Source organism: Syngnathus leptorhynchus, chromosome 4, assembly GCF_054491065.1.
Source record: "Syngnathus leptorhynchus isolate UIUO chromosome 4, UIUO_Slep, whole genome shotgun sequence".
Taxonomy (NCBI): Eukaryota; Metazoa; Chordata; class Actinopteri; order Syngnathiformes; family Syngnathidae; genus Syngnathus; species Syngnathus leptorhynchus.
This window is the reverse complement of record NC_141198.1, coordinates 12,709,690-12,732,619: the sequence shown is the minus strand read 5'-3', so window position 1 is coordinate 12,732,619 and position 22,930 is coordinate 12,709,690. Positions and strand designations below refer to the sequence as shown.

The 22,930-nt window shown below is 45.8% G+C and overlaps 1 protein-coding gene across 1 annotated transcript in view; it reads right to left on the bottom strand.

Moving 5' to 3' along the window:
- LOC147058189 (zinc finger SWIM domain-containing protein 6-like) overlaps window positions 1-22,930 on the bottom strand; it is a 49,495-nt gene that overhangs the window by 7,754 nt on the left and 18,811 nt on the right. Inside the window, exons 3-11 of the mRNA XM_085910935.1 lie at window positions 10,732-11,088; window positions 9,278-9,426; window positions 7,508-7,658; window positions 5,771-5,950; window positions 5,180-5,350; window positions 4,956-5,102; window positions 4,748-4,894; window positions 4,231-4,491; window positions 2,888-3,023 (exon numbers count right to left, since the gene is read on the bottom strand). Of these exons, the coding sequence (XP_085767061.1) occupies window positions 2,888-3,023; window positions 4,231-4,491; window positions 4,748-4,894; window positions 4,956-5,102; window positions 5,180-5,350; window positions 5,771-5,950; window positions 7,508-7,658; window positions 9,278-9,426; window positions 10,732-11,088 (1,699 nt within the window). The remainder of the gene's footprint in view (window positions 1-2,887; window positions 3,024-4,230; window positions 4,492-4,747; window positions 4,895-4,955; window positions 5,103-5,179; window positions 5,351-5,770; window positions 5,951-7,507; window positions 7,659-9,277; window positions 9,427-10,731; window positions 11,089-22,930) is intronic.

Sequence of the window (22,930 nt, the reverse complement as noted above, 5' to 3'; positions counted from 1 at the left end):
AGTAACAAAGATGTAAAAAAAAAAAAAAAAGCTAAGGGGGGAAAAAGAAAGCATATCCTGGTTTCACTCCAATCCTAAGGCCCCCAGATGAGATATCTGGTCAGCATCACCATGACGACCAAGCCTCCCCTGTGTTACAGTCCTTTCCTCATCTCGACTGTAAACACCCTTCGGCCCTCGTCACTCTTGGAGCGCTCATCCATCAGCTAAGCTGCACATCCGCTGACAAGAGCCACGTCCATACATAAACCACGTTTGGGCGCCTCTGGGACTGTCATCTCTTGTCATTTGTCAGAGCGTTACAGAGAGTTCACTTTATTAAGGACTCCACACGCAGGGAACTATTTTAAATATGATTCTTGATGTAGAATGTTTTTGATGCGTCTGCCACAATTTAAAGCCAATGTCATTGCTTTAACATTGTCGCAACGAGAGCATAAACAGTGCTGCGTCGGCAAAGATTATGCGGCGGATCAAAGGTTGTGGATTATAGAGGGGATCTAGCTTCATTAGCATTGCAAGTCTCGTATCGCCTATGGAAATCTCAATATGATAATACAGGCCGCTTCGGATTCAGATACTCAGCTTCGGAAGAGCGCCGATAAGGAAAATGTGCAAGAGCGACAAGATTGCGCTTTTTCTTCATCTTTTCCTGCGCTCTTTTTTTTTTATTTTAACCTCACGAGCCAATCAGCGAGCTTCGCCCACGCTAAGGGGTGGAGAATGTTTTAGTAAGAAATGTACAGTTTAGGATGACTATGTTTAAAATTGATGATTAAAAGTAACATAACAGAAGCGGCACATGTGCAAATGTTTATTTGCGCCTCAATATTTACTCAAATTTATTTTCATCAAAATGAACACCAACATGTTCATTTGTTATTAAGTGGGACCACCTTACAGGAAGAGAAGTTGAGGCCTTAGGTCCTATAATTGCTTTTTATTTTGCGCCCCAAAAAAAAAAAAACGGAGAAAAAATGTATTACTATACAAACCCACCATATTTTTAATCCTCAAATTGGAGGGTTAAAAAAAACCTACAAAATTATAGCAAAAGTCTTTTTCCATCTCATTATAGTGCATTTGCATTTTGTATGAATTTCTACTAAATTGTCATGGAAAAAAACCAACGTCTCTTTACACACATGATTAAATATATAGCTGCACAGAAGCAGCCTTGAGAAGTCAAACACAAAAAGCATGTCATGTGCAAAGGTCTGTCACTTTCTCTCTCTCTCTCTCTCTCTCTCTCTCGTTGCTCTCTCTCTCTCTCGGTATGTATCAATGATAATGTTATAATGGGGCCATTAAAATAGCCCCGGCTCCTTTACCTCCTCCCCTATATTTAACTGTCCGCCATCCCGTGGGAGCGCTGAGCTATACGCTCTCGTATTACACTACGCTACATTACACACATTCATTATGTGCTGAGTAGACACCATCGGGCTCCCACGAGCACCCATAAGTGGCCCGTATTATTCTATATCGGCCCGTTTCGCACCACAGCGGGGAGTACGGAGGCGTAACAAGTAAGGGAGGCTGAGTCGGGGAAAAGTTTGGGGAGTGAGAGGCAGTGCACTCCATTCGACAAATCCTTCACGTTGCAGACAGACAACCAACTGTATTTTCCCACACTTCCCAGTTCCTGCTGGCCCTTTTGCATGCAAAGCAATGTGTGTGTTTGTGGTGTGTGTGCGTGTGTGTGTGTGTGCATGTGCCCCCCCGTTCTCCTCATTACAGCCACACTAATTACACTCTCATTAATGTAATTAATATCCACTGATCCAGTTCCCGCGAGTCACAACATCAAAACACAGCAGCGCAGTCTGATTAACACACATTGTCCACACATGGTTGCGCGCACACGCACACAAATACATAAATACACACACACACACACACACACACACACACACACACACACACACACACACACACACACACACACACACACACACACACACACACACACACACACACACGGGAGACCCAAAATAGAGAGATCTCACACACACATGGGCACGAGCAGGACGGAAGCCAACACAAACACACACATGTTAAACATGCGCACACACTACGGTCTTGGTGACGAGATATCAAACGCTACTGTCCGATCAGTGTCCTGAATTATTAATCCAGTTCAAATGATTAACCCGAGCGCTTCGAGATTGATTAAACAAACGTAATGGCCAATCTTTGAAAGCAAGTGCTATGTTGCAAAGCTTTTTTTTTTTCTTTCTCATTTTAAACATTTTTAATGGTGAAGTGAAGTCTAAAATTACAGTACTGTTCTATGCAGCGTCATTATTCTAAATGCAGTATTCTGGTCAATATTGAATTGAGGAGCAAAATCTGTATCGGGGCGGCCATTTTCCCTTGCTGTTAACTGAAAACGTCACGGCTTACCTGTTTTCCGGGTTTAGTCACAAGATGAGCCCTCGGGCACTGTGATGTCACTTTTAGTTCCCAGCAAATGGCAATACAAGCGGGCACGTACTGGGCTCGAAACGTGTTTGTTGTTTTTACTGTAAAGTTTATGCGTGTGTGCGCGACACGGTGAGCTTGTATAGTGGATAACGACGCGGCTGAGTCACCAGAGAGCAGTGCTCCAATGCTCAACAGCCCCTGATTTGTTTGGTGATGACTCAGCACAGATTAAGTACTTAACATTCAGTCTTGCGTGCATTAAATGGGATGCGAGTCCCCAAAGTCCACATCTCAGCCATCACACCCTCGCCTTCCCCCCACAAACAGAGTGGATGTCAGTAGGTGACAACGGTTTTGTGTCTGCTCAGGAGACAACCAAGGTAGCTATAAAAATAAAAAAGTGTGTGTGTGTGTGTGTGTGTGTGTGTGTGTGTGTGTGTGTGTGTGATGCATTACCTACCGCATGGCTCTCAGTGCAATTTTGTACGCCAGTTCAGCGTCATGAGGTAGGAGGGAGGTGAAGAGATAGCGAGCAAAGGTGTGCATGGGGACGCTCTCTCGATGGACGATCTCCCCGAGGCCGGAGTACGGACCGGCTGCGTGGAACAAAACAACAGAAGCTCGTTGGATGTTGACTGTTGTTTTCACCATTGTTTTAACCTGGATTCCATTTTTTTTAAGAATTCTAATTTGGAGGTGGTCTAACTTCTTTCCTATTATTTAGATTTTCCTTTCCGCAAAGGAATTTCTTCAGGTTTCTGAGTGGCTCAAATGCCCTAAAGCTCCACCTGTGGTTTGGCATGTGATGCATTTTTACGTGGGTTGCGATATTTTTAACCCTGTAGTGAGAAAATAATGTGTTTAAAAATAGTACAAATACACGTCGTCAGAAAGCGGTCTATCCGTTGTGACCACGTGGTGTTTAAACAAACAATGATGTCAAAAACCATATGCTCGGGCTTGGACTTGCACTCTCTCTCGTGTCCCACCCGACGCCGTCGTTATTTTAAACCCCCTCGACCGCAGACCACATCACAGGGTGGCGAGGTTGTGGTCTCGAAGGGCCGAACGGGGCGTGGGGGGGGGCTGGCGCTCTCGATTAGAAACAGAGCCAGAGGTGGGTGGTCGCACCAGGCCCTGGTTTAGATGCTGATGGGGGTTTGGGTGGGGACCGGAGTCAAATTTTGACTCCTCCCTGTCGTGGCATTCTGTAATGTAGATGAACACAGGGGTATGTGTGTGTGTGTGTGTGTGTGTGTGTGTGTGTGTGTGTGTGTGTGTGTGTGTGTGTGTGTGTGTGTGTGCTGACACAATGTGCCGGGTGTTGCAAGGCTAAAAGGTTCACTTTGGTCAGCCCAGTCTCTATTTGTCGCCACAAAATGAAAGGATGAAAAATGAAGTGGTATCTTGACTTGAGGTGATGCTTCGGTTTTCTTTGTTGCCAGTCAAAATTGAAGTTAGTTCCTCGAGTGAAGTGGTAATAAAAGTCAGAGTTGCCAAGTTAATTTCAGCCATTTAATGAGTGGGGCAAAACTCAAACAAATATAAAATGAGAACAGCCATAAGGAAAGACTGACTCACAAGGTCAAGCCCCTCCCTTCCAGACACTTTATAAAACCTATCTGCATTTTTTTTTTTTTTAAGTTTCGATGTTGATTTGATATACTCAAATTGGTAAATCAAGGCACCACAGTGGTGAGTCACAATGCTAATGCTGTTATGAGTGTGGATGTGTTTAAGTGAGTGGTAGTGTCTCACACACACGCACGCACAAATTGGTCCAAGTCCAGCATTCCCTCCTACCTTCGAGCAGAAAGACAGCCTCCTTGCGGAAGATCTTGACCAGGGAATCGTCCAGATCTACTTCCTGAAGCTTGGCCAGCAGCTGCTCCTCATTGCGACACACCTTCTCCTGAGCGTAAAGGCCGTCGGGCATGACCCGCTGCTGGCCCAGACCCATCAAGGCCGTCTCCACCGCCAGCGCCACGTATGACTCGCCGTCGCCCAGCAGTCTCTGCACGGGCATCCGCTGGAGGTCTGCCCGAGTCACCACGCTGGAGCAATCTGTTGAGAGATGATTCTCAGATTTGGATCCACTCGCCATCACCAGAATATTGAAACAAAATACTATATTTTCCGTTCCTGTTGTTAAGTTTTAAAAAAAGTACAGTCACTAGTAACTAAACGGCCAAGAAAACAAAACCAACTTAAGTAGGACCTGATCTCTCAACCTACCATTTATGAAATTGCGCTTTAAGCAATTTATTGGATGAGCATTCATTCAGTTTCATAAAATTTGAATGTACACATCATTAGCTACCTGAGAGGTCCAAGCAGGTATTAGATCCCTCCTCTCCTATCCGTCCCGACTCTGTCAGAGTGCTGAAGAGGGTGCCGATGGGATCCAAAGGGTGTCCCACCCAGCCCTCCATGTTTGTAATGGAAGTGTGGCCTTTATGGAGCAACTCTGAGACAAATAATACATTTATCAGCATATGACTCAGAATGGAGTGAGAATGGAGCCGGACCTTTTTTGTGCCGGCGGAAGTGCTCGAGTTGCCGCTGCTGTTGTCGCCGTAACGTGTTGACAACGGCGATGGCCAGACGGAGTGCTTCTCGTGGGTAACCGTGTGAACGCAGGGCATCCACCCTGGCGCAGGCTGTCGGGACGTGTTCTACCATGAAAAAGAGAGAGATGGAATTGAAGAGTTTGAGGGCCACGTCTCCCGTTCTTTCGATTCTCTCCACTCACCGTGCCACAAGGGCCAGCCACGCGCGTCAAACAGGGAGCCCTCCTGGTTGTCGTGGTAACAGTAGTTGGCGTAGAGGTCACTGGCGATGATGTGCTGGAGGTGGCGGTCCTGCCAGTGCAGGTCGCAGGCCTCGATGGCTCGAGTGAATACGGTCCTGTGGGGCCGCATCTCTGAGAGGAGGAGCATCATCAAGAATTAGAGAATAGAATAAAAATCCCAAAAATATACTTTAAAATGTTTCTTTTGAATACCAAAAAAAAAAAAAAATGTCATTGTTTTAAACCTTTTGAAAATTAATGGAGCATATATTAGATGAAGCCAGTGACAACAAATTTCCAAATCGAGAGTCACTTTTTAACAGGGTATGAATGTTTTTCAACAAAGTAATCGAATATTAATAAACAATTGAGAAACAAAATAACAGTACCGCTAATTATCCAAAGGATTACATGCTTTGTATGCTCACTGTACATATGAAAACCAATTTAAAAAAAAAAAAACTGCCAGGCAGCTAATTAATTTCTATCTTGAACGCCATAAAATGAAATTGACATGTAAAATAAAAAATAAAAAAACTGCGCAACACCGACCTTGGTTGCTGTGAGCACCCTGAGGGAGCGAGTGGGTGAGGTTGGGCAGCTCGTTGCCGTGGTTTCCGTCTTCCCAGGGGCACACGTCCACGCTGTTCCACCTGCGCAGCTGCCGCAACCATGATGACTTTTGCTCTGCCTTGCAGTGCGGGTTCAGCACGATGCACATCCACAGGGCGCCTGGAAGACAGCAAAACACAAAATACTTTTTGTGCTCAAGGGCCATTTTTGGTCATTACTATGGACGGCCCAAAGAGCTCACGAGAGCAGCCCGGGGCCATAACACACAGCCACATCTCCAAATTAAGAGGGTGTGTACACTTATGCAACCACATGATCTCAATTGTTTATTTTTACTTTACCTCTATAAAACTTGATACAGGTTATGGGTTACATAATTGGTAGAAAAAGTTTTGAATTGATTCAGTCTGGTCTCTTTTTTTTTGTGGCATTTGAACAATATCCATGGCACATCTTGAGGGTGTCTTTCAAAGAAGCACAGCACTCTGAGCGGCCTCACTATTTTCCTCCTGGAGCACATTTTGTACCCCACAAAAAAAGTATGTGAAAGAAATTAACTAGTCCCAAGGCAACGTAGACTGCGCACACATCATTTTGGAGCAAATTGGAACAAACAGAATATGAAAAGTGTTTCAGTCTCATGAGATGTGACTACATTTGGGGAATTTTACTCTGTAGACTTGTGTTGTACGACCCATTGTGTGCGTGGAAAGAAGTTGAGGAGAGAGGGCGAAGACAAGGACGGGTTGTGAAGAGGTAAAAGAAAAAAAAAATGGGGCTGAATATAAAGAAATGCAAGGGAAAAAAGTAGGAAACGGAAAAGAAGGCGCTGCGGACGATGACGCTTGGCTTTGAGTCTGGAGGAAGACGAGGAGCCGCAGCCTCAAAAGGAGGCAAAGACAAAAGAGCGAGGATGAAGGAGAGAGGGAGAGAAAAGAAAAGAGTCGAGCAGGGCGGCATTGAGCGCGCATCACGGGGAGCGATAAGGACTGGAAAAGAAGGGTTTGAAGTGTCGACTTCAAAAAGACGAGAGCCGACGTACACGTCCAATTCCGGGAATACGTGGCGCTGAAACGGATGAGATCATTGGGCTGTCCAAACAAAAAGTGCACAACGAGAGCAAAGAGACACGGTTGTCAACAATTGTGAAAGACGGCGAAGGCGAGGGAGACAACAAAGGCTGGAGACAAACATGGCGGCTGTCCCGTCACGAGGCATCAAATAGTGCTCAGCTGAAGAATTGGTGCAGGTTGGTTGAGGAGTGCGTTGCCGTGCGGTGGCCATGTTTGCAAAGTGTTCAACTGCAGTCCCATGTTTGTGGAGTGTGTTGCAGCCGAACGCCTGCCGTGTTAATCAAGAGCGGTGCAGCCATGTTAGAAGATCACCTGGCAAAATGTCATGTTGGGTGAGTGTGTTGCAGCATTTTCAGCCATGTTTGGGGAGCGTGTTACTGCATCTTGCCTATGTTTGACGAGTGTTATTGGGCCAATATTCACACTGGACTTTGTGTGTGTGCACCTGTGTGTATTGTGTGTGTCTCTCTCTCGCTGTCTGTGTGAGCTGTCAACAATAAAGAACAAACACACAAACACTTCTGTGTCTGATTGACACTGTCATAGTAAAGTCTGGGTCCGATCACCCACCTTGTTGAATCTGCGCGTCTGTGTTTTGTGTTCAGTGTGTGTGTGTGTTTGCGCATGTATGTGCGTGCCGTACCCAGTTCGTCCCAGAGCTGTCTGTACTTGTCTGTCATGGTGGTGCCTTGCTGTCTCCACAGCGCCAGCCGGGGGTCGGCCATGAACTGCTCTGTGATCAGTGTTAACATCCTCGCTCCGTTGGAGTCACGCATCTTCAGCATCTCTCGCACCTACAGGAGGCAAAAGGGAGGGGCGTTAGTATGCACACAGTGTGAATGCAATAACAAACAAACTTGTAAGCGGCTTAAAAAAGGTCACTTCATGGACACTAAATGAGAAGAAACACTGCGAAGGCCAAAAAATCCAGACCGAGTGGGTCACAGACGTTCTTGGTCACGTTGCAATCAGAATGTTAGCAGTTCAATAAAACAAAGTGCTTTATTTTGCATGTGAATAAGAATGTTTCTTCTCGGTTGAAAGTTTTGGTTATTTTTATGCATCATCATTGACTTTCCCTCCAACTTAACATGTGGCCAGTCATTCATGTGAATGAAAAGGCAAAAGAGAGGCAACTATGAAGCTATGCTTTCATGAGATGGTTTGGATACATTTTTCTTTGACGCATTGGATTTTCCGATGCCTTTTGAAATGGTCGCTAATTGTAGCATTTCATTTCCACGGTCACATCATGTAAAGAAATACAGACACGCTTCTTGGCGTTGAGTACTTTGGGCGTCCTTGCACTGATGCCGACTCGGTTTGAGCCTGGAGCACGTTTTGAAGGCGGGCATTCATCAGAGTGAGGTTGCATAGAAGACGGACCACACATTGAACTGGTGACACAAACTGGTTGTTATGGACACTGGCTGACATACAATTCCACTTTTAAATTTCACATGTCAGCAAAAAGCAGAAGCGGTGTCATTTATTTAGGTGTCATCTCTTTTCTAAACATGTATAAGGTTTCAAATTCTCCTCTGTGTGCGTGTATCCATAAATACAATTAAAAGAGCATGGAGACGAGCAGCCTGGACGTTAATGGTATTTCTCTGCTGACTTTACAAAATGCACACAACACATTAACGCTAACCTCACCTTTGCTACTGTACCAGTGTGCTAAATAGTGCTAACTTTTGATTGATGCTATCAGACGCATATTAAGCAAATATAATCATAAATGGATGGAATCACCTTTTGTAGACAAACATTTATACCGCGTCAAAAAGTAATGATAACGTCGATATCGTGATATTTAAATGGCCAGGATATCATCGTTGTCATGCCGCAATATTAAAAAAAAAAACTCCACAATGCCAATCAGTTTGTTTTTACAAACTCTACTTTTACTTGGCATACATTATTACCAATACCACCTGCCTCCATCTGCAGGTGTGTAAATAAACACCCCAGACTACGATTTGAAGCCATAAGCCGCCTTTGTGAAGGCGGAATGTTTGATGGCGCGATTGGATTTGATTAGATTGCGGAGGTGTACCTAATGTCGTGGCCCATGAGTGTATATCCTACATACGGCATATATCGTCCGTTGGCTCCCGCCAGCAATTAGCCGCAAGCTAAGAGGCGGCACGGCTCTTCTAATGCATGTGCCAATGCACGTTGGAGATTACTTGGAGAACAAAGGTCTCCTCTCAGGAGGGAGATGAGGAGCGTATAAGTGCACTAGAGAGGGAAAATATTAACCAGATTCAGAGTAGACTACATTTGTCTTGTTGCGGTGAAAAAGAAAAACCTGAAGGCGGAATGGTGTGTCAGGGACTGAAGGAAGGAAGGAAGGAAGGAAGGAAGGAAGGAAGGAAGGAAGGAAGGAAGAACGCCGGCGGCTTTTGACCTTGCTGAAGAGCAGGTTGAGCTGCTTGCCCGAGCCGTGGTACCCTCCCTGGGATAGGAAGAGCTTGACTTGCTCCTGAACCTGCTCCTCGTCCAGATGCCAGCAGTTCTCGTCATCCACGCTGGCCCCCGCTGTGGGGTCCGGTGCCCCTATAAGAGAAATACATAAATAGCCACAAAATTACTTTGAGCATATTTTTTTTGAATAAAAAATATTTTAGAAAGACTTCAATACAAGTAAGTCACAATACCAAAGTACGTTAGCTTACGTCGCACGTCTGGATGAGTGAGCGGGAGAACCACGCTCACTCCGAACGACCCCTTTAATGTATTCACACGTGTACAGGTAATCAAAATTAGAGCTACCGCTGTACACAAAAATGAGACGGAAGCAAACAACTAAAGAGAACAACAGACACTCCTTATTTTCAAGCTCCCTGCAATCATCCCCTTCTCGTTATCGCTCCATTTCGAGAGGTAAATAAGGGCTCTATATGGCGTTGATTAGAGGCATCCAATCTCCCCTTTACTGTCTGTGTCCCATTAATGAGTACGGCATTGATCCTACCGCAATTTGCCTTCATCCCTGAGTCGATACCCACCTACGCACTCACTCACACACGAGCAAGTAGGGAAAGGCCAAACGACAAACCAGGTACAAATGACTGACTGCACGCTTAAATGCATGCATGGCCTACATCAAATGAGAGAGTAGCTCTGTTCCAAAGAAAGACATTGATGATACATGTTGCAATCTGGATCATGATGGAAAGTAATATTTATACGCAACAATCATTTTCATTCAGAATGTATCATCCAACCAGATAAACGTATCACAGCATTTCTTCTTATACAATATGCAATAGTTTGTCCTAGCTAACTAACTATCACAATACGATTGTATATTGATCACCCAAAATTTTGCTTGATATTTCTGCAGCTAAAAATAAAAAAAATCTCATTAAATAGGTCATTTACCTACTAATCAATAATCATGCAGGTCCTGATAAGATCTTAATTTCATATCTTCGCAGTGTAGCGCCTGATACACCATCAATGAAATATTTTGCCAACGCTTGCCGATATATTGTGGCTGTATAATAATCCATACTTGCAAGGATGTCAATGATGATACAGATCGATATTCATGGAACCAGGGAAAGGAAAACTGCGATCGAGCCATCAAAGACGGGATTAATGTCATTGGACAGAGTAGCAATCCCATTAAATGTGATACTTTGCATACAAGTATCACGAAGAAACAGATGTGTATGATAATCCTTTCTTTGTTTTTTAAATGACAGCCTGAGGGGATGTCAAGTCAAAACAATATGTTAAAATAAATGTGCCAAGCAATTTTTGTGCAAAGCAAACTGACCCAACTTCTGCAGTTGGGCCAATTTGAACTCAAATTGGGTTGTTTCGAACCCAGCATTGTATTCAGTACACACTCACCGTGGACCTGGTTGATCTCAGAGTTCTGCGACAGGATCTCGTCAGCTAATTTCTGTGCGGTAGGTAACACCTCCGTGTGGTGGACAGAGATGAGATACTGGACAAATTTTTGCAGCTGGTCGCGGCTCATCTGGAACAAGGTTTCCGAGATGGGCAGGTGCAATTTGACCTGCTCGGGCTTGCGTACCCTATAAAGCGAGAGCGCCACCACGTGGGCGCAATAGAAGATGTCCTTGTTGCCGCAAGTGCACGTGACCGCCGTGATCTTGCAACGGTCAAAGCTGACGCTGACGCTGCATACGAGTTCGGGGGACGAGGGTGTGGCCGGATCCGTTACGGTGCCGCTCAAGTGGAAACCTGGAGAAGAGAAAGACAAAAGACAACCGTCTTAGTTGCGTTATTTGCAGTGGATTCGTTGAATTAAACGTTCAAACTGTGCATAGTGTAACAGTAATTTTTTTTTTCGAGTGCAGTACATTTGTTACAGTTCAGTTGTATTTAACTTTTACGTACCATACATTTCATCTATGACAACGATAACATTCACAAAAAAAGACATTTCACTTTTTTATCTGTTTCTTGAGTATGGCAAACACTATACAAATATGCATGCGTTTTTTTGTTCTTCCCCCTCCCCCCCTTAAAAGGCTTTAGCATTTTAAAAAATAAATCCTGCGGACCCCGCTTAAGTGAGACATCTCATCGAGTCCACATCTGCAATGCATGTGAACGACAATGAGGAAGTCAGCAACGTGTGGAGACGTTCCAGTATGAATTATACTCCCCCCTCTTTCCTTCTTCTCCTCCTCCCACGACTTTGAATACAATGTTTGATCTTATCCCTGACTGAGCTATCTGGTGGCGCGGCCGCTTTTTATTATGGCAAGATGAATATGAATGAGCAGGGCGGGGCAGAGTCCCCCCCACCCCACATGCACAGGATGAACATATGAAACAGACACACGCACAAGCTTGGCCGCAGCGTGAGATCATACATTTATTAATAATGGGAGTGGTTAAGGAGTGTTATGAATGCATTGATGCGCTCAGGAGAGATGCACAGGCGAAGACATACATCACCTAAACATGTTCATCAAAGGGTTGGAGTGCACGCAACGTTGTTATATCAAGCATGTATTAGAGCGGATATCAAAGCGGCTCCTCTCCAGTGATGTGAGAGGCGAGGGAGGAGTTGAATATTTCATTGCGTACAGATGGAAATGGGACACATGCGTCGGCTAAACAAGGGGTCAGTTATCAAGGGTCTCAGAAAATGCAACCCCAGCAGTTTGGATGCTAAATAAAACAAGTCTTGGAAAGACTTTGGAAACGTACTATTCGACTTCTAATAAACTTGTTACTTTTGTCTCTTTCCATAGATTATGACCACATCAAAAAGATGGAGAAAAAGAAAAAAAGGCAGAACTTTTGTATTTTTATTTAAGATGAATTGGTGCTTTGACTTCAACCAGTCTTTTTTTTTCTGTACTTCAACTTAAGTACACAGTGTGAGTACTTTTGCCGCCTCTGCTGAGAACATCAACCCATCTGCAACTATCTGCATGAGCAGGAAGTGCTGGTGGCAAATATGCAAACGTTGCCAAGGAAATACGCTTATTTCTTTTTTTCCTGCCACGGTGAAAGCCAGCTGGCACAAAGGAGTACACCTTTACAAACAATATTCACACAAGACGTGGTGAGCCGCCTGCATCTGCGCTGATCAAAGCGAGCCAGCGCTGCTGCGAGGGAGTCACGCCGACTCACCTAAGTGGGACAAAAAGGCTTACAACCGTGCAGCTGATGCGACAACGGAAGACTAAACAGGATTCTGTTCGTGTGTAACGACACACAGTTAACACAAGGCTTTGTTTTACTTTTGTTCCTATAATTATGTCAAAACCAGTTTCGGGGAATCTGTGATAAAAGAACAGTGAAACTGAAGGCGTCCTGTCGGAAGGCTTTCTCAGTGCAAGAAGTGTCATTGAGTTGGTGATAAAAAGGTCGCCATGGCAACGGCAGGGATGCTATCTTCCTGATTAAAAGCTGGTGCGCCATCAAATTGATGCTGAAGTACTTTGGTCTACAGAGAACTACATATTGTTGCTGGAATACAAAAGTGTTGTTTGTGAACGTGTGTGTGTGTGCGTGCGACATGTGAATCACGAGGAGTCCGGAGAGTGCAATGAAAAGAGAACATCAAAAACACGTGCTGGCAGAGCAAAGACAACAGAAAAAAAACAACATACTAATGCAAAGAATGAAACAGCTGCACGATCTTTTCATTTCCAGCATTTTTCTGTTTCCCTTCGTGAGGCTAAATGAACACAATTCTTCTTCAAATTCATCACACATGGAGTAAGAAGTGGACTCATTCAAAAGTCGGTTTTGTTTCGCCCTCCCACCACCCGACCGGCCAACCAACCAAAGCTTGCGCTTTTCCCACAGCTCTCCATCTCACTGACAGATGGGTAGGTAATGAGTTTCGCCTTTCCCTGTCCAATCGCCTGGGCACCAAAAAGTGCCCCCCACGCCAAATATGCCCTTTTAATTTAGCCAAGTGCTGAGTACAGGGGTATTACTGTTTAGCTACACACACGCACACGCACGCCGTTCACATCTCCCATGACTGCTGGTTGGGCGGGTTTTGAAACCTTCCATGTCTCATGTGCTCGCTATTAAAGCGCCTGGTTCCCACCTCGGTCCACCTAGCCCCCCCCCCCACTCCCCTTACCCCGAGTGGTGCTCAGGGCTCTTTTCTGTGCTGGTTCAAGAGGCCGGCCTTGGCTTTCAAAGTAACCATGGCGGCCATTTTTAGAACAAGGCCTTAGTGAGGTTGCCCTAGAAACCCCTCCTGGCCGTAGCGGTGAAATCACTCTTGGCCCGCGGCGTTGTGGAAGAGCCAGCCAGAATGAGTGCGTTTATATATGTATACATGGCTTGGATTAACTATCTTTGAGGAGAAATTTGGCACAAAAATAATGAAATCACACTCACGCAAAAGCTGCTGTGGGCCACAGCTAATGCCCGGGCGCTCACAAGCATGTCAAATACCACCTGAATGGGCCCCGCCTCTTAAAGGTACATTTAAGTATTTAACATGACTATTCATGCAGTATTTTTCATATATTTTATACTTGAGGTTTGTGCGCATGGTCAAGTGTGTTTACAAACATGTGTGCTTCCTCACACGTTGCAAAAACTTAGATTGAAGACTCTAAATTGTCCATCGTGTCATGTGAGTTTGAATGGTTTGAAGTCAATATGTGCTATGCAATTGGCTAGCATCAAGTCCAGGGTGTTGCATCACCTAGAGTCCACTCCATCTAACCTGTAACCCTGACCGGGATGAGCGCTAGAACATGGATGGATGAATGCACCGGTTATTATATGATTTTCCCCAAAGTCGTTGAGTCCAAACCTCATCCCTACGCGACACCAATTTCTTGGAGGAAAAGCTGCAGACTGGGAAGTCTTCAAAATAGCAAGACAGAATAATGCTGCCTTTATCCGTGGCCTATGAAATAGGATTTAGCTCCCCGCATGAAGGCGGCCCGGCAGGGACGGCAGGCGGCACCCTCAAAGATCCGCACAAAAAGCGCTCAGTGTCCCAAAAAAAAAAAGGGGGGGGGGGGCTGAAATTAGATTGAGCGACAAACATATTTCTGTAATTGAGTTAAGATCCCGAGTCAAAGTAGAAGACGGGGAGTGGTCATTATATTTATTGGCTGAATTGGGAGTGATCGTTAACAAAATCTAATCGGGGTGTGCGAAAAAAGTCGGACTCCATGACTGATTCCGCTGTGAAAGCGAGTCAACAAAGAGAGCAAATAGATGTTAAATGTGCCTGTGCTCATCCACTTTGGCCTCACACATTAATCAAATTACCTTGTCAGACAAGATGAGGAAAGGGGGGGGGGGCGCAACACAAGCTTTTTATGATCCGAAGCCCGTGAGCGCCTGCGGCCGATCGGAAAATACGCCATCTGACTCCCGTGTTGACCAAAGATGGCCTGCGAAAAAACCTCATGGATAAAAAGGCTACTGGGTTGGAATCCGATCCCAAAAGCTCAGATTTGCAGTGGGTCGAAGAGAGGTCGCTGCGCAACCCCCACCTTTAGACCCTCGGCACACCCACAGTCAAAAGAGCTCCCCTCTAATCTCCACACCGAGACTCGATTAAGAGGCCTTTTCGGATCTCCGAGCATGTGTGGTCCTATAAGGAAGCACCCAAACGGAGACCGTAAACAGAGATCAATGCTATCCTGCAGGAGACCTTGCCTCAAATGCACGTGTGTGTGTGTGCTAGGTGTGGGAGGGGCAGGAATAACACAGCTGAGCTCCAAGGGCGGCCATATTTATGCCTTGAACCCTCCGGGGAGTGCGAGGAGCCTTCTTCTCCCCAGATGTGTTTTCCTCTCACCTCTCTCATGATCCCAACTTGCTTGTGCAGTGCTACCCTGACATCTACGTTACCGGTGCCCCAATTTACAGCTAAAGGAACTTGCATGAGGGCAAGGAGTGCCACAGTCGGCTGTTTACCGAGTCAAACACGCGAATACAAAATAAGAAAACATACAAGGAGCTGCTGGAGGACACCACTCACATACACACACCAAGACGCTTACACGGGATGAAGCTTCTGATGTCACTCACTAAGCCACGCCCCAAGTCAAGGTATCGCTACAGAGCTTGAATTAGCATTTGATGATCTTTTTTCTTGTGCATGCTAATCATCAGGACAGAATGGGATGCGCACAGAGGAGCCCGGGGGGATGGTTGGGGGATCGGAGCTGTCACTGGCTAGCGTTTGCAAGTGACAAGCCGCCGCCAACTTGCCACTTAGTTGCCAAGCGCTACATCCAGAGTGACTTGCAATTTTCCAACTATCACTTTCAAAATGGATTGTAATTCCGCAGGACAGGAGGCCCTGTCAGTGACGGATCCCAAAAGGTTGGCCGCTCTGAAGGATGGGCGGCAATGGAGAGACAGCTGAGCGTCTGCATGAGGAAGAAATCGAAACAAAAGAAGGAATGAGAATTATAATGGGGCGGCTGTATGGACAAGAACAGAAAATAATAGAAACCGCCACTGGATTCCTCACAATATAAATCCAAATGAAATATTTTAATATTTGCAATAATCTATAATATACATATTTGAGTGTATTGACGTTATCTACAAAATACACATACATTATCGGTATATATCCTCACTATTTATTTGAAATGGAAAATATTCCTCGTTGTTTTATTGACCAAAAAAGGAGCTTGATTTTTATGGGAAATCAACAAAATATAAAAAAAAGAACATCACTTTACATTTTATTGAATTTAATGCATTAATACGCATATATAAACTATTAAATGTAGTAAAAAGTAAAATTATATCGTATTTATTTCAAATACTTAGTCAAGCAACCAACAATCCATTTTGCAGCATTGGTGTGAAAGTTCTTGTCTCTCTGGGGCGACATCAATGAACAGTTATTGTGCTCTTTGCAAAATAAACAAGGCATTGCCATCGTAAAGCTGTATGCTATATTCGGTGTGTACATTTATGGAAATTTACAATTTTATGTTCTCGTTAGCTTTAAGACGGTAAGACATCAAATTATTCAATAAAGCCGCCGCCGATAGCCGTTAAGCTTAGCCTAGCTTAGCCACAAAGGACAGCCATTTTACAGTAACACTTAATAAACAAACATTCAAACAAGGCACATGTTTGGGGACTATTTATAATGTATTTTAAGAAAGTCAACACAACAAAGCTACAACCAGGAGTGACAACTACTTTTTCAGGTTGAAATGCTTTGAAGCCCTTTTTGTCGACAACTTTATAGCTATGTTTTTTTGTTGTTGTTGGAGAATTATGGAGCTCAGGTTGAAAGCATCCCATCAAGTCACTTGAGAAGCTGGTGGCCTGCTAATTCCGTCTCCTGGCTGTACATTAACTTAACATTATAGTCATTGGTGTGTGAGGTTCATTAGCGTGAATGAAATTACAGCGGGCCCAGGGAATGAATGTGCGTAATTAGCGAGAGGTGTGTCTCCAGAGGGTTGCTGAAGCTACAGTATATGGACTGAGCCCCATTGAAAAGCCATCGCGTGCTCCTTCAGGCCTAACGACATAGTCGCGGTAGCGGAGCGTGGTCAAGCCGAGCGAGCGAGGGAGGGAGGCCTTTTCTGCCGGTCTAAACGGCATCGGAATCAATCACCGACATTTTAAATCCTAAACGCCAACATTTCTTCCATGAAATTTCAATCGCCCTATTTCATGGTATTTCTATTTCCAGTACATGTGGACGCTACGTGTTACTGCCATAGCAACCTAACCTATCTAATCGTTTTCAGAATCAATCATGCTGACAAATGTAACCTATTAGCAATGAAATTGTGCCATTATTTCAATTTTTGTCACACGAGGGCTGGCACATAACAGCATTGTTCTGTCCTCTGTTCTGATTGGTCGGTAACAGTCAAAACACACAATCGGCACCTTCATACATTTGATGGTCAGTATCTCTGGTGTGATATATCGAATTTACAAATTGTATGTGTCTGTTCTTTTATTAGATATATATTGATTGCTCCAGTTAATGTATATGACACCATTCTATGATGTTATTTTACATTTGTGTACAGCACCGATTGGTTGGAAAAATTGCGACTTGATAGCGGTTGTATTAAGTGGTGGATGAAGTCAGGTAAGTCCCTGCTGAAGGTACCAAATGCACAGCACGCCACTGAGTAGTGGAGACATGATCGTGCTGGCCCAGTGAAGTGAGATGATGCCGCCTGGAATCAGTCAAGCTTGAAGAATAAACAAAAGAGTCAAACAATAAATGCAGCTCAATGGTTTGGAATGTATGTATACGTCGAGCTTGTGTGTGTGTGTGTGTGTGTGTGTGTGTGTGTGTGTGTGTGTGTGTGTGTGTGTGTGATTAGCACAAAATGACATTGTGCCAAAATTGATTACACATGCCTTCTCGCTTCAATTGCACTTTGACCCATAATAAATCCTTTTGATCAAAGGCATTTGGAGGATTTGTTTTGGCATGGAAAAGTTATTGCAAATGGAACAAGACGCACTACAAAGGCGTGTGTTACAACACAGAGGGCAACTGAAAATAATTATTTACATGCAACCGGACGTGCACGTGCACCAATGCAAGTAACCTTGTGTATTTGTGGATATTATTTAAGTCCAGGAAGTGTTTACCCTCCCTATTAAATAGATTCAGTGTCCAAGTTATTCGGTAGTATATGGCAGCAACACAAATTGTGCTGACAGCCATAGCACAGAAAATGGGATCATATCATATTGTGGTGGTAGCATAGCATCCAGTCTGTTTAGACTTATCGACAAGAAAAGACCCAAAACCTAAACACAAGCATAAAAACACAAGAAAACAGTTTGACATCATTTGAAAGACATCTTACAGCATCGCTCTAAAAAAAATAAATGGTAAAAACGCTCTGGTCAATTCTTCTGTCACGTTAGAAAGCCAGACTAAGCGTGGGCTATTTGTTTCTCACTTGAGATCTCTTTGACACCAGCTACCATTTTCCTATTTGGTGTCATCTTGGAACAGAAAGAGTACAGAAAACACAAATGTGTGTTCCATTAAAAAAAAAAAAAACATCAATAAATGAATAGTGAACTGTGATTACGGCAGCACATCATCCTTGGAGGTTCCATTTGACTGTACATTATAAACACGTGTACGTTTTATCAGCCAGCCCTGACACACATCACTCACGTCGGCTTCACGCATACACTCCTACTGGTTTTAGTGGCTCTCTACAATCACCCTCTCTCCTTCTGCTCCCAAACAGCTCCTCCTCTCTCCTCAATAATTGGCTCATCTCCGGTAGCCCCCTCCCATCGAAAAAACGCACGCACACACACATGAACACACACACACACACGGGGAATGTTCCCTAGCCTTGTGCTGACCCGTTGTGTGTGTACTGACGTCACTTACTAGACAAGGGGAGGCATCATTCCAGACACACACACACACACTCACGCAGAGTCACACACGTGCACACATAAACACACACACGCAAAAGGCCCCAGTCGAAGGGGTGGGGTGAAGGAGTGGGGGGGAGCATTCCTGAGCAGGCACACAGACACACATCACCACGCCTGGCGGAGGGGAAGCGTGGGGAGCGCTCAGCTGTAGCGGGTAGGCGGGGTACAGCAGGGGGGGGGGGATGGTTGGCGGATGGGAGGAGGATGGGGGGGGTCGTGGCAGCAGGCCAGCGTTCCTCTGAGCTCAGCACTTCCCCTTTCAGCTCCAGCCAGGCGCTGCTTTTTTTTTTTTTTGCGTAACGCACAGCAGCCCCTCGCCGACCGGACCGGCAGCTCCATTTAACCCTTTCCTTCCCGGATGCACAGAGGTCACACCGGCCGTTCTCATCATCCTCCACGTGTGTGCTTGTGCAAGTTCCCCTCACCACCACCACCACCATCCTCCCTAACAGCCCCCCCAACATCCTATTATATAGCTCGTAGGTTCATATTATTACCTTGACACACATGAAAGAACACATGCATGCACACACACACCAGGAAGTGAGTTAAGCCTCTCGGAATCCATTTTCTTTTCGATTTTAACAATGCCGAGAGGCTTTGTATTGCTAAATGTTCCTGTTATTGTTCTTTGATCACAGTGAGGGTGAAAAGTGGAGTGCAAAAAGTACAAGATTATAACAAAAGGTAAACAACTTCATGCGCTTTGGCCTTTAATCTTATTGCAGTCCATGCATCCAATTTGTACTCATTAGGGTCAAGCTAGAGCCTTTGGTACACACGGGACTGATCACCAGTCAATCGCAAGGCGCCTATAGACAGACAAGGGTTCAACTTTGGACTATTCTTAACACTCAGAGGTCAGAGCCTGTGAGAAGGTTCACATGCAGTCAATAAATAAAAATAGACTATTGGTATTCAGATTTTAAAGGCCACGTAAACGTGTGCAAAAAAACCAAATAAACTCTTATTTGGTGTTGTTTTCAAACCCCGAAGAGGAGATAATGGTTTCTTTTTCCGACAAAAGGCTACAAATAGCCTCACGCAGAAGTAGCAAGACAAAGAAATCTCCCGGCTCACATTAACCACAACAGACAGTTCTTGGCGGAAGGGTGGGCCATGCAAGGAGGTGAGCCTCTCTCACGTTTTAATATTGCTTGACACACGTCCCGCAGCATCTCTCAAGTCCACATCAAATACCTTCGGTCAAGGGGGCGGCGAAATGAAGGGGCGGGAGGATGAAAACGACGGTAAAGGAGGCGGGGGGGGGGGAGTGTCTGGAGAAAGGTAAGAGTACACGGGGTCGATGCTGCTGCCTGCGGGCTCTTGCTGTAAATATTGACGTTGATGTTAGGAGCACTCTCCCAAGGATAAACTATAAAGCAAAAGGGAGGGGGTAGCATCACATGCTACAGAAAGGGGGTGGAGGGTTGGAAGAGAAATCAATGAGGGGTGAAGCCTCACAATCGGAGAATTGAGATCCTCTTCCTCCTCTCTGGGTGGCTTCGGTTTCAACTCTCACGCTAAAAGCAGACATTATAGAAACATATCGCCTTTTGCGCCAATGGAGATGAAATAGACCCCCACTGGAGGAGAAGAGGAGAGGAAAGACCTAACCCCACTGATACTCTCTTTTGTTGACATCTGTATGTGTCGCCATGACAACCCGCCACTAGTGCAAGCATCCGTATTTGCATTGGAGGGAGCGTGATTGTTGGCAAATAAGAGGTGTGCACGGCGCAGCTATTCATTGTGTGTTCATCACACTTGTTTGCCTCACGTCGTCTGTACGGTCTGTTCCGTGATTGCGGGATATGGGCGTGTAGCGACTGAGGACATCGTCCCCAATGTCGCTTGGTCTTTGCTTCAACACACACATTTTTGTTCACGGGGGTATGAACCCAGCACCATGGCAACCAGAAAGGACGTTGGAAGGACCTGCGAGTTCATCGCAAAGGATAGAGAATGTGTTTGTGTTATTCGTATCCTGTGGGCAAGTCAGCATTCACCCATGAAGTAGGTCAGTGAAAAATTTCCCAAATTAGGTCACTGGCAGTCAATGGATGCCAATGAGTGTGTGTGTGTGGGGGGGGGGGGGGTCCTAAAGCCATGTTTCTACCCTGCGGTGCGCTTCGGTGGACATTGTGGTTTGAAGACCTGATGTGGCGCCCACGTCGGGGTGTGTGAAAGCTGCGTCAGCTTTGTAAAAGCCCGTGACATCATAGTTTAACAAAAAAACAAAAACATGAGAGGAGCACATCAGAAATTAAGAGCAGGAACGAAAGGGCCATTGAGTTGTAACTGGTCCAACCTATGCGGACCACTAGACGATATACAACGAGGTGACATGCTAAACGATTGGTAGCCCCAATTAAAAAAAGTGAACGCAACTGCACCACTTCCTGTTTCCACCTTCTGTTATGAACATATTGTGAACATTCCAAATCGAAGTACTAGTAATAGAAAGTTTTGTGAAGTAAGTGGACTCATTCAAAGCAGTAAGACTCCAGAGTGGACTGGCTGACTTCATGTGAGTTTTCCCAAACAAAGTTGTGTTACTTCATACAAAAGCAGAATAAGGCATCAAAACTGTCCCAAAGCAGACCCCCCCCCCCCCCCCCCCCCCCCCCCCCCCCCCGACCAACTTCAAGCAGTCACTTTTTCTCTGCTCCAACATCGTTTGTATCAGGAGGCGTGTGCATCAAACAAGGCCTTTTGATTGAGAGTGCTTATGAAAAGCAGTCCGATTCGGTTACAGTGCCTAGGTCTGATTATTTAGCAGCCCTCCTCCTTTTCCTCCATCGGGCCCCCTCCAGCTGTTTGGATGGCTGCTCGCTTGTCATCTGCCTCTGTTCCTTCAAGTTTCTTCCCTCCCCATTTTCAAGAAGCCACAGTGGGAGCGCGGCTTGTTGCCGATAAATGGCGGAACACAGGACACTTTGAAGTGTGCGCTGCGTTCCGAATGTGCTTTCATCGTCCCGCATCTGTCAGTCAATGCCAAGAGCCCAAAAGGAAACTTTTTTTTTTTTGCTGCACAAACCACGCGCCCACCCTCCCCCACCTGCCCCTTTGGTTTCCTCTTTGTGCATACACAAACAACCAAAATGGCAACAACAGCCAGAGTAGGCTGGATAATAATCCACAAGGCGTTGCCGGCGTGATGTGAGCGTGACGCTACGGCTTGTGTTGCGCTGGTTCTGTTTAGGTGTGTCTTAATTAATTGTTAATATGAACCATGACACTTAGCAATGGCCCCGATGGTGAAATTCAACTAGAGATGGCCACAACGCTGCAAAAACTACTAATGGCCCCCAATCAGGAGGACGTTTATCTGTAGGGTGTTTTGTAACTCCATGCAAGGGGCCGAGGGGTGTCAGAGAGGAAGTGGAAGACCACTGACAGGTGTCTTCTATGGGCAAGACCCCCCACCTAATCCCACAAACCCGCAGCCACCGAGCTGTCCAGGGGAGGGGGACGAAAATCTCTTTTCCCTGGGCAGAAATCAAACCGCCAGGAGATGTGACAAGGCCCCACTTCCCCCCTTCCACCCCCGCCGCCATCTGCTGCCAATCACACGTCACATGCTTCGCACCCTCGCCCGATGCGCACGTTGGTCGTCGGTGCCAGGGCCCGAGCTGTCTCTGCAAGTTAAAGAGACGTAAAGGAGAGAGCGAGCAGACAAAGAGTCACATGCGGAAAGAGGCCTCGAATGCGTGGCTCGGAGGAGGGAGCGAGCCACAGGGAGTTACAGTGACTAACGTTACCAGCCAGGGAGAAATGCCTGGAACAGAGCGGCCGGGTATGCGAGCCAGAGGACTGAACTGCGGCCAGCCTGGATGGAGTCTCGGTCCAGATAACTTGGGCTCGGACCAAGGGCCCGGCCGCAGCTCGTCGGCGACGGGAAGGAGGGAGGGAGGGAGAGTGGGGGAGAGGCGTGCTTATGGGCAAAACAGAGAGTGTTTAGAGGCTTTTCAGCTGCAAAAGTGGGAATGGTTGGAAGGGAAGCGCTGCGAGTCAAGCCAGCCGAGCTGGATCCGAGGCGCAGAGGCAGGGCCGAGTCGGGGCGGCGGAGAGAGGAGCCAAGGGCTGGAGGCCAGAGGAAGGAAAGGAAAGGAAAGAAGGGAGGGCTGGAGCATGGCTGGGGCCGGGGCCAGGGCCAGAGCCA